The sequence below is a fragment of the Carassius gibelio genome, chromosome A13, assembly GCF_023724105.1.
Source record: "Carassius gibelio isolate Cgi1373 ecotype wild population from Czech Republic chromosome A13, carGib1.2-hapl.c, whole genome shotgun sequence".
NCBI lineage: Eukaryota > Metazoa > Chordata > Actinopteri > Cypriniformes > Cyprinidae > Carassius > Carassius gibelio.
This window is the reverse complement of record NC_068383.1, coordinates 10616840-10628644: the sequence shown is the minus strand read 5'-3', so window position 1 is coordinate 10628644 and position 11805 is coordinate 10616840. Positions and strand designations below refer to the sequence as shown.

General features: G+C 36.5%; 1 protein-coding gene across 4 annotated transcripts; it reads right to left on the bottom strand.

Moving 5' to 3' along the window:
- Positions 1–209: 209 nt before the first annotated feature.
- On the bottom strand, positions 210–11805 carry LOC128026122 (mitogen-activated protein kinase 8A). 4 transcript variants are annotated; one of them, XM_052612870.1, is made up of 12 exons: positions 11574–11805; positions 10004–10172; positions 9781–9910; positions 9626–9684; positions 9315–9453; positions 7397–7562; positions 6936–7007; positions 6186–6368; positions 5742–5866; positions 3535–3598; positions 2546–2623; positions 210–2413 (listed from the first exon to the last, which is right to left on the bottom strand). In XM_052612870.1, the coding sequence occupies exons 2-12, from the start codon at positions 10123–10125 to the stop codon at positions 2268–2270; spliced, it is 1284 nt and encodes a 427-aa protein (XP_052468830.1). In that variant the 5' UTR covers positions 10126–10172; positions 11574–11805; the 3' UTR covers positions 210–2267. The 4 variants fall into 4 exon arrangements, with proteins under 4 accessions (XP_052468830.1, XP_052468829.1, XP_052468831.1 ...); XM_052612869.1 differs by lacking the exon at positions 6936–7007 and adding an exon at positions 6596–6667; XM_052612871.1 differs by lacking the exon at positions 6936–7007 and adding an exon at positions 6596–6667 and having other exon boundaries at positions 2564–2623.

The window sequence follows — 11805 nt, the reverse complement described above, 5'->3', positions numbered from 1 at the left end:
TTAATTTGTTTCGAAGAAGAATGAACATCTTACAGAGAGTAAATGATGACAATTTTCATTTTTCGGTGAACTAACCCTTCAAAGTCTTTGGTAATATATGTAAAATCAGTAAAAATTTCCAAAGTTGTTCAAGGTCAAGAAATATAAACTAAAAAGAACTTATTTGATAAGGAAAAAAGATGGGGGAAAAAAAACACACAAAAGCAAACCAATTTTCCAGTTGTTTATTTCCATTTTTCCAGTTGTTATAATGGTAACACAATTGATTTTCAGTGCATTCTATTAAGATGGTAATCTGCTAACCCTAATATAAAACAACTGCCTCAGCTTGTGCAGTCTAATAAACCCAGCACCATGATCTTTTAGTTATTGTACAGTGTTTTCGACTTAAAATCTAATGCTAAGCAGGTCATGCAAGATACCTCCCATCGTTGAAATTGGGGATGAGAAACTTTTCTTCTCCATTTGAACAATTCTCATTTCTTTTTCTCGAAACAAGAAACAAGGACAGAATCCTTCCAAACATTTTCGCACAGATGTCGAGTCTGAAATAACATAACATTTTTCAGCTTGCAGTTACAGCACATAAGCTGAAGAAAAAAAAAAAAAAAAAGGCTAGATTAGAATAAACAAAAACATACTCGTTGAATTGTATACACATACATACAGTACTTCTCACAGATTCAAACTATACAGACAGTGCAACACTCCTATTTTTCTGAACAAATAAATAAAATGAAAAAAAAAAACGTTACAATAATACTTGTCAAATGTGAGCAGTATGGTAACAGTGTGAGGTAGTTCAGACTCGACCATCAAACAGCTCTGTGTTTCATGCACAAAACATATCACATGTTGAGAAGCTTTTGCTCTTTGCATGTACAAGAGGCTCAGGCTTCCCAGGCAGGTATGTAGGGTTTAATATCATTGCCACTGTTAAGAGCACTAAAAAAAACAGCAATAATATAAAGTAATAGCAAAATATTGATTTTTTTTTTTTACCCTGTGCACAGGTAAAAGTATCCAATGGACGTAACCCCATATGTCAACAACATTTAGATTCCCTCTTAGAACTCCACAACTTCAGGCCGATTCACCATTCTCCATCACCTTCACATTCAGAACCCACTTCCCTGATTTTTCTTAAACCCGTTATCAAATAATGTGTGGAGCTACACAGTATTCAATGACAGAAATTACAAAGAACCCATTCATTTGCAGCACATCACTTGACCTTCCAACCTGATGGGGGGGAAAAAAACACAAAGTAAAACAGATCTAGAGATAAATAATTTTCAAATCTGGTTCATTCAGTGTTGTACAAAAATAAATAATTACCTTAAAACTGAAATTAAATTAATAACATTTGTTCTACCAGCTCAGAATTTCTGACTCATATGTCATGAAACAAAACCTTATAAAGGGATGGCAAAAACATTATTGAAAAAATGCAAAATGCAATGATACAATAATGAAGCACAATGCTTGTTCTATTTGCAGATTTTGAAGAGGTAAAACTATTTTTTAATTATAAGAAAATAAAAAAAGGTGCTGAAATCCTAGGTAACTAGGACTAGAACAAAAACTAGAACACCAGAGACAAACGCACAAGCACGTCACATTTCACATTCAACCAGGAAATTAACCAGCAGCAAAATAATTCATGAAAAAAGAACAGCCGGGTAAAATAAATCAGTGTACATATAAAAATATTTGTTTTTGTTTTTTTATGTTGTAAGTTATATCTAAATGAAACTGTACAAAATTTAAATAAAAGGTGTGAATCAATGACAGAAAATACGACCCAGAAAAAGCCTCCTCGGGCAGGTTATGTCAAAATGAACTTAAATAACTAAGCTGATATTAATTTGTGCAACACTGGTATGTCCATTTAAAAGTACTAATATGGACTTGTTTCTAAAGATTTCCATATCGAAAGTGAGCAAGAAAATTATACATTGACCAGGAAAAAATTATTTGAGAAAATATATTCACAATTCAATCTTTACAGATTACCCTCCAAAATCACTCTACGACAACTTGACAACATACCCTAAACGTAGCTTATAAAAGAAGAGATTTGTTAAGGAGTTCACTATCATTGGCTAAGCCTATTAGGGCTGCTGCTAAAAAGATCAAAGTGTGTAGTCATTTACAGCATCTAAAGCGGAACTCAAAAAAGCCACACCCGACCCGAAATCAAGTATTAGACTGGCCTAAATCTGATACCATGCCACACACAGAGAAACTCCAGGGGAAGGTGATAGTCATCTGCAGCAGCTCAGGGGTCCCGCGGAGGCCTCAAGGCTGCTATCTGTGTCTGAGGCCACGGTGGGCTCTGTGGACATGGAGGAGACGTCATTGGTGGAAGAAGAGGAGGAGGGCTGGGGTGAGCCGTTGATCACTGCTGCACCTGTGCTATGTGAAACAACAGCCAGTTAGATCACCTGCACATGATGTGTGTTTATATACAAATGGAAAATAAATTAAATAAAAATTAATCAAGACAATCTGCATTAGACTAAGAGAAACTCATCTAACTAACCTAAAGGAGAAGGCTGACCTCGAATGGCACCGTTTTTCATCCATTCTTCCCAATCCAGGACTTCTTTATAGATCAGCTCTGAAGACGACAAAGAAAACAAAGAAAGAATAATTAGAATACAATGCGAGAGAAAGAATAGATGAAAGAGTGAGGTCATTTATTTTGAAGTTGTCAAGTTTATTTGCTTATTAGACTACATGAAACTATTTTTATATAAATACAATAAAGACATTTAAGGTACTGTAATATGGCTCTGGAAATGTATCTATTTAGCATTAAAAATATGTAGGGATTTCAAGTGGCTTTAATTAAATAAAACCGATACATAAAAACTAGGAAAAACATAACTTGAAAACATGGTGATGAACACCAGCATGTAATGACATACTTGGAAGAAAAAATTAAAGTTAATTGTTTTGTTTTTCTCCAAATTAACTGATTACTAAATTAATCATAATATGCAACACTTTTAGATAACTATCTTGAAAACAGCTGAGCGGTGACTACAGGAGCACTGAGCAGCATAGAGCGCCCTCTCGCGGCTGTTGACGATAATGCTTTCTATTGGTTCATTTCTCTCGGTTCATGTCAAATTAATTTGGATAAATAAGTCGTACTTGACTTTAAATCACAGGACCAGCCAAACTATGAAAAAAAGTGCGACTTATAGTCCGGAAAATACGGTAGTTGCATTGTTACTTGGATATATACTCATATATACATATTGAACAGACGAACAAAGTCATGGAAACTGGCAAGGTTTTGAGCTGACAGCACACGTTCCATGAGTTGAAAGAAATATCAATCTTTCTAATTTTAGCAACTGCCGTCAGACATTTAAACATGCTGAGGAGCTTATTAATGCTATTCAATCAGGTGACCCCTGCAGACAAGATTTCGACTGCATGTGCAATGGGCAAATGATGCTCGCTCTCAACCTCTGGCATTTTCATTTTGCATTGGATTTCACTCTGAGAAAAACAAACCACCTTTCCACTCCTCCACTGTGTGTTCCCTCTCCTCGAGCTGTTTGTCTGTGATTAGAGGAGGTGGCTGAAGAGAGAAAGATAAGCACACATAATTATACTGGTGAGAAAAACAATCAATTTGTTGAAAATGAGCTTATCTGAAATAAAGAAAACAGAAACACAAACTCTATTTTTTTGTTGTGAGAACTATTAGACTACCGTTGACAAGTATGAAGTCAATAGGAATTTTTGCTGTTGTTGTTTTTAAAATAAATTAATAATTATATTTCAAATTAATGCTGTTTTTCCTGATTTCTTGAAGGATCATATGACACTGAAGACTGGGCTAATGGCTGCTGAAAATTTAGCTTTGCTAACATAGGAATAAATTACACTGGCTATGTTTACATGCAACCAAAATAATCCATTTGTAAATGAATTGCAGCTCAATCGGACTGAAAAGCCTTCATATAAACACCTTAATTGAACCGATTGAGCTCGATCGGAATGAAATTTCGATCCGAATGAAGGGGGTGGTTTATTCCTTTTATAAAATGATTAAGAGTGCATGCAAACATTCCGGACTGAACCTCGAAACTGAAAGGACTGCGCATGTGCAATGATGCAGAAATAATGTAATGATGTGCGAAACAAGTGGCTCTTCGTTTTTGAATAAAGTGTTTTTGGGTATTTTTACTAATTTATTTAGCGTTCATATAAACACTACATTCAGATTCATCAATTAGAATGAATTCAGTAAGTTTGAACCAAAAATGTGCATGTAAACGTAGCCACTAAAATACAGTAAAATAGATAACATTGTTTAACATTTTAAGAATTTTATACAAAATTACTGTTTTTGCTGTATCTTTGTCATTTTTGTGAGAATAAGAGACTTCTTAAAAAATATTAAACAAAAAAATTTAAAGGTACGGAGCCCCGCACATGACACGCAGGAAACACGTTCCCTTAATGTACTAAAACGTGCACATGATTACTATACCATCCCCTCGATTTACTATTGCGTTCACTCGATTTATAAATTGTGCGCTCAATTTACTAATTCGTTCCCTCGATTTGCTAAATCATGTGCACAATTTAGCAAATCGAGTAAACGCAATAGTAAATAGAGGGAACGCAATCGTAATCGTGTGCACGTTTTAGTTAATTGAGGGAACGAATTAGTAAATTGTGCGCACAATTTATTTATTTTTTCTTGCATGACATGTGCGGCGCTCCGTATAAAGGGATAGTTCTCCTAAAAATGAAAATTATGTCATGAATGACTCACCCTCATGTTGTTCCAAACCCATGAGACCTCAGTTCATCTTCAGAACACAGTTTAAGATATTTTAGATTTAGTCCGAGAGCTTTCTGAACCCTCCATTGAAAATTTATGTACAATATACTGTCCATGTCCAGAAAGGTAGGAAAAACATCATCAAAGTAGTCCATGTGACATCAGAGGGTCAGTTAGAATTTGTTGAAGCATCAGAGATACATTTTGGTCCAAAAATAGCAAAAACTACGACTTTATTCAGCATTGTCTTCTCTTCCGGGTCTGTTGTGAGCACGTTCACAACACTGCAGTTACGCTGTTGACATACAACGCTGCTGATGTGTTATCTTTGTTGTTGGGCGCACCAGAAAACGTCAGCAGCGTCGTACATCAGCAGCGTCACTGCAGTGTTGTGAACGTGCTCACAACACACCCGGAAGAGAAGACAATACAAACAACTGTGTTCCGAAGATGAACGGAGGTCTCACGTGTTTGGAATGAGGGTGAGTCATTAATGACAATTTTCATTTTTGGGTGAACTAACCCTTTCAAAGTTCCCAAACTTTTTAACAGTAATGTTTGAAAAAAATTTGATAACAATATAGATCAAGTTTCCTTGAAATTTTCAAACCAATATTAAATCTTTACATGTATTGAAATTATAAAAGATCATCAGTAACTACAAATCTCTAATTTGCACAATTAAAATGTATTTATTTTTGTCCTAATTTACTGCTAGAAATAAAAACAACAAAAAATAAGAGCTTTGAGAAAAAGGATTCCAAACTGCAGCCCTTGGATTGACCATTTGGAAAAAAACTAAATCCAACATTATTTTTGTAAAATATTGATAAAAATTACATCAATACAATGAGATTGCACGTTAGTTGATGGCAAGGGACTGGAAATTCCTTGAGCGTGCATTGTGTGTGAATGCGCATAAGCTCACCGCTTCCACTTCAGCTGGATCGTACCACACATTAATGTAGGGGTGCTGCAGAGCTTCTTCCACAGAGATTCGCTTGGATGCATCTATCACCAGCATTTTAGACAGCAGGTCCCGCGCCTGGCTTGCTGCATAACAAATCACATCCAGTACAAAGAGTTAATGGTGCTTCAGTTGTTCTCAAGTGGCTTGACATGTCACCTCGACCACACAGCTGATTATTCAGGCTACTCACTGTAAGTGCACTGGAAATGATTACAATTGCAAATTAGGTTTTTGTGTTCTGCAAATACATTTGTCAATTAAATGATGATATTTCAATACTACACTGACAGAATAGCAACATTTAGACATGCACATTTGCAAGCAGCGATTACAAAGCTGCCCAAATAAGAAAAAATGCTACAGAAGAAAATGTCACACATTTAAATCTTTAAGCAGATGTACCTTTCAGTTTGTTGTGTTCTGAATCAGCAGGGAACAGGACATCTGGAAAGAGCTTCTCAAAGCTGTATCCAGTGTAACGCGGCCTGTTCTCCACATAGGTCCGCACAGACTGGTTGAGTTTCATCATGAACTCCTGGGATGGTGTTCCCAACTGCTCTATGACTTTGTTCCACTGATCAATATCTTCAGGAATTATGGTGTTAAGAAAAGTATAAACAGGCATACAATATCAAAAATGATCTTCTTGAAGGCTTTCCATAAATCTTGTACATTGAACCAATTCATTCTGCATATGCTAAGTCTATTTAGTCCTAAAAGTCACAGTGTACCATGGAAAACAAAGTATTGTGTTTATTAAAGAGAAGTGATGACCATGGAATGGATGACACATGACTGACAGGCAAGGATACGATCTGAACCCGGAAACAACACACTACCTCTGACCATTTCAGCCATGATACAGCCAACAGACCATACATCCACTGAAAAATGAAAATGAAAGTGAAATTAGCATGCAACACAGAGCTAAAAAAAGAGGGGGAAATAATGATGAACAAGTACCAATGAGAGCACATCATGCACAACAAAGAACACAATCTAAAAGGATCTTCATATACATTTATGGGAGACTAGCGAGGGACTATCTAACTCAATATGTGGCCCATGAGCTAAATGCAGTTTGTCAAAATGACAACAGACAATTCTAGCGTTGATGATGCAGTTTTCTTTACTTGTACGGCTCAAGGATACAGTCCCTCCCAGGAAAAAGGATTTTGTGACGGACCATTTCTGCCAAAATGCAGCCCACAGACCAAATGTCCACTAAGCGCGTGCAGCAGAGGGAAAGAGAGAAAACAGTTAAGCAGGAAGTCAGGGGGTGTTAGTATTTTTGTACTGTTGCATAAGAGATTGTTTTATAAATTATAGTTTGGGTAAGAAATGAATGCACAAACAAAGCCATTGTCTACTCATCACACACTGAACAGGCTTCACATTTTATCAAAGAGAAAACAAAAAAGATAGAATTCCCAACAAATTAATCCCTCGTAACACATTTTGGTGCTGAAACCACAAAGCTATTAGTGCAAGGAAAGCATTAGAGAGGCCTATAAAAGCGTGAAATGAAACCTGCAACACGAGGATGATATTGGCCGTTAAGCATGCATAGGATGTGCCAACTAGGCATTCTGCAACTTGTCAGCAGCACTGACCATTGGCTTGATATCCCATTCCCAGGATGACTTCAGGGGCCCTGTAGTAACGCGTCACCACATATGGTGTCATCAGCAGACCTATAGCTGCTGTCCTGGCCAGACCGAAATCCAGGATCTTCAGGGTACAGTCTGACTTTACCACAATGTTACTGGGTTTCAGATCCTAAAGAATCACAAGATAGAATATTAGTCAATTTTGCATTTTTCATGTAAATGAGAGCTTGCACCTCATTTAGTGGATTTGTATGTTTTTAAAAAATATAAATGGCAGTCCAAAAGTCTGAGACCTAAAAAAAAAAAAAAACTGTAAAGAAAAAAAGAACAAAGTTTTAGGATAAAAAAAAAAAGTAACTAACAATAAAGAAAATGTTGTGATATACTGGTTGGGGCTGGTATGATTTTTTTTAAATATTTTTTAATTAATTATATTATGCTCACCAAGGCTACATTTATTAAAATAAAGGATAAACAGTAATATTGTGAAATATTACTACAATATATAATACCTGTTTTTCAGTTCTAGTTTCTAGTACATTCAGCTCAAAGTAATTTATTCCTGTGATGGCAAAGATTAATTTTCAGCAACCATTACTCAAGTCTTCAGTGTTACATTATTATATAGAACAGTTCAAAATGGCCACATTAATTTTAAATAGAAATGAATGTCAATTCACGGTTCCACTCAAATTGTTATGTTGATAATATACTATAAAGATAAAAATGTTATTAAATTAGAAGAAAAAAAAAAAAAAGAGGCACATCTTTGGAATGATAAATGATGTTTATACCACTGTTTGATACAACTGTATGCCGTATTTTGATATAAAAATAAATGAGCTGAAAAACTGAAAAACGTTTAGTGCTGTTCTATAGTATTAAGCCTCAAATGTCAACTATACATCAGATTGATTTCTTCTTTAAATTATAGAAAAGTCAAAATATGAATGGAATTATGTAATACTAAAATTAAAATAATGGGAAAAACCCTAAAGATAACATGCAGATAGAAAAAAACTCATCTTAGCACGCAGAATAAAATATGTGGACGTAAAATAACGTAATTGTGACATACATGATTGTTATCGCAATTAGAAATTTGATTAATTGTGCAGCTATTAACATACAGAAAATATTTATGGGTAGATGTAAATTTAAAAAAAAGTATCAATTGTTATCAAAATAAATAATTGCAAATAAACTACCATAATTGGCTTTAGAAAGAGGTTTAGATGTCAGCTACTTATTCACTATTTTTGGTTTTATTTATGGTCCTGTCTAACTGATAACTGACCAAAAAACAGTATATTTCCAAGGGCTTAAGTGTATCAAACCCAATGTTCTGTAGTCCTCTCTCAACAAACATGTCTTTCCACACCATTAACCTTGAAAAAGAGGAGTTACTTATTTCCTTTCAGTGTTCCTGTTTTCTCATCACCTATCAAACAATCTGTCAGAATGAAACCATTTTTGTTCATTTAATGCTTGATTATCCACTATTGCGAATGAAATTTGTATTTTTAATGTTCAAAGGTCGACATTTATGAGACATGACCTTGTGCAGTGAGACAAGATTCTTTGTATTAAGAAGGTCTCCGGTACACTGTATAAGACAGAGGTAAAGTCAAGGTGAAACGGGACTACAGGACAGCGATGTTTACTGAGGATCACTTGATCGCTTCCCTCCTGTCGCCTCACAACACGTCTCTGCCTCAACAGCGCAATGCAGTCCACAGCAGCAGCTGCAGTCAGGCAGGCAGGCAGAGGTCTGGCTTTTTGTAATCAGCCCAGGGGATGAAACCCTTCCCCCTCCCTCACCTTAACTGATTATTAAGCTTTTCGCTGTCAGTGCAACCTTGGCTGCGTACGGCAGTCTTTTTGTTTAGGCGGAAAAGGCTTTAGGCTAAAGAGCACAGACCCTGTGGATGATCCCCGCCGAGTGGAGGTGTTTTATTCCGCACAGCATCTGGTACAGCAAATAGGACAGCCGCTCGTGGTCCAGCTCCATCTGAATGACTTGGCAGAGGTTGGCATCCATCAGCTCCATTACTAGGTAACTGGCGTTGGGGAAGGGGCGGGACAAAAAAGACGGTGTGATGGGGGGGCAAGAGAGAGCAGAGAAGAAGGGGAGGGGTGTGTGTGGATGGGAGAGAAAGGGGAGAAAGCATTAGAGGGGTATCAGCTGGGGTCTGGCATTTTTAACCATATAAATATGGAATATATACTCACACATCTTGGAATTCGTCGAATGTTTTTTGTGATGTAAAAACATTTAACAGACCTATTATCTGGAAATGAAAATGTACATCCATTAGATGGCTTATGCTCTGCTGGATTTCCCATTGCACGCAACATGTTACGACCCATTTGGGGTCATGACTTACGTTTTTATGGTTGACATACTTCATGAGCACCAGCTCTCTGTATGCGCGTTTGGCATGAGTCTGATTCTGAAAAGGGCGGCTGAGTTTCTTTATAGCCACATTTCGCTCAAGGTTGTGGTCATATGCTGAGCTAAAAGGGAAAAGGATGCATAAATCAGATGAAAAGATGCGGTGACTGTGTATTGTCCTTGATTTGAGGTGGAATACGAGCTCTAGAACATACCAGACTATTCCCTGAGCACCCGAGCCAATGGGTCTTAGATTCTGATACCGCTTCAACACTGTGAATGTTGAATCACCCACATCTACGCTGTAGAACTCTTTTTCTCTCTTATTTTTGTTCATGGTAAAGCTGATGTGTGAGCATCCGAACGAGGCAGACTTTTACAAACCTAGACCATAAAAACAAATCAAAACCCACAATAATATTGCAATTGTTCTGATATCTTTGTCACCGTAACATGATTTTCCTGCAGTACCTTTTTTTCTGGCACAGCTAAAAGGACAGCATAGAGTGGCCTTAAACCTCTTTTTTAGCTCTGGGCTTTAGCTCTATGCCATCAAAAAGAAAATAACTAGAGCATACAGCTGTTAGAAACACACGCACACATAAAAAAAAAAGGGACTCATATGCCACTAAAGAGTAGGACAGTTTCCTAATAGCTCTTAAACTGAGTTAAAACAGCAGGACTAACAGCATGACCCAGTTCCACAAAAAAATGCTTCCATATTTTTTGTTGTTTCTGCAAATGGCATAATATCAGGGATATTTTTTCCTGACTTGTCGCAGTACATTAAAATTAACATAATTCACTGTGATAAGAGGAAATAGCATTGCATATGTCTGAATATAAAAAAAAACATATAGAAACTGCATTTTGGATCCACAGCAACAGAGAGAAATTTTTGCCAAGATTGTATTCTGGACAAGCGTTGATTTGTGGTTGTTACCATGTACAATCAAGCAAGAAAAAAATATATAAATAAATACAATTACTAAACATGTTTTGACATACAAGCCAATATCAATGCTTATACTGTATAATCAGCCATGCACCCAAACAAACCAGTTACTCAAGTAACAATTATACATACACAATAAAATATATGAATAGAAACTGTACTCAACTAATTGAAGATCACTAATAAAAATTAAAAAAATAACACGGTGCCTGCTGTCATATAAACAATGTGACAAATCCTGATTAAGACAAACTTTTATGGTTTGTTCATGCAATTAAAAATAAGGGCTTCCAGTTTGTTTTCGTTTCATTAATAATTTAAACCATTTATTCATCAAACAGATCTGTTCAGCATGTTGCCAATTTATTCAGAAGTGACATTTAAATGTTTTTAAAATATGTGTTCCCTGATTTATATGACAGTACAGGGCAGGATGATACTATATACACAAGAAATGTAATGTATAGCCTAGTCTTTTAGACAGTGATCAGTATGCACTCTAAACCGATTAGTAATTCAGCTTTTCATATGTTACGTTCCTGATTAAATTGTAACCGGAATACACACACAGTATGGTTACAGTGGACTGCTGGCAAAGCGAGCAGCTTGACAAATAGCATTGTAAGTGATCTCACTAATGTTAACCCACAGAACCCGGCTCATTTATTAGCCGCTAACGTTACGTTTAAAAACCTCATCATTCAAAACAGCGACATTGTCGTATTACTGTTTCAGATAAAATTATGAGCTGTGATGTATGCTTAAACCCTCCCCCACGGCGTAACAATACCACGCATTAAAACCAACTTAAAACGCTTAACGTTACTTACCTGCTACGACTGAAATATAAACACTCCGTCTATCCTAAATGCCACGTTAATACCAGGACTCTTCAGAAACGATTTGTCGAAGGCTCTATCGATTATTAATATCGCTTATTCTGCTGCTTGTCTCGATAACATGACCGTCACCTCACTGTATTGAAAGCGCTTTCTTGCTGGTAGCAGGCCTCGCGCGAACTGCGGACGACATGCGCTCTACGTCACCAAACCCCCACGCGCT

Coding starts and splice junctions, on each gene's coding strand:
- LOC128026122 (XM_052612870.1), bottom strand. CDS start 10,125: ATGAACAAAAATAAGAGAGAAAAAGAGTTCTACAGCGTAGATGTGGGT. Junction 5,867..6,185: donor AGAACACAACAAACTGAAAG/GTACATCTGCTT, acceptor TTTGTTATGCAG/CAAGCCAGGCGCGGGACCTG. Junction 3,599..5,741: donor ATCCAGCTGAAGTGGAAGCG/GTGAGCTTATGC, acceptor TTCTCTCTTCAG/CCACCTCCTCTAATCACAGA.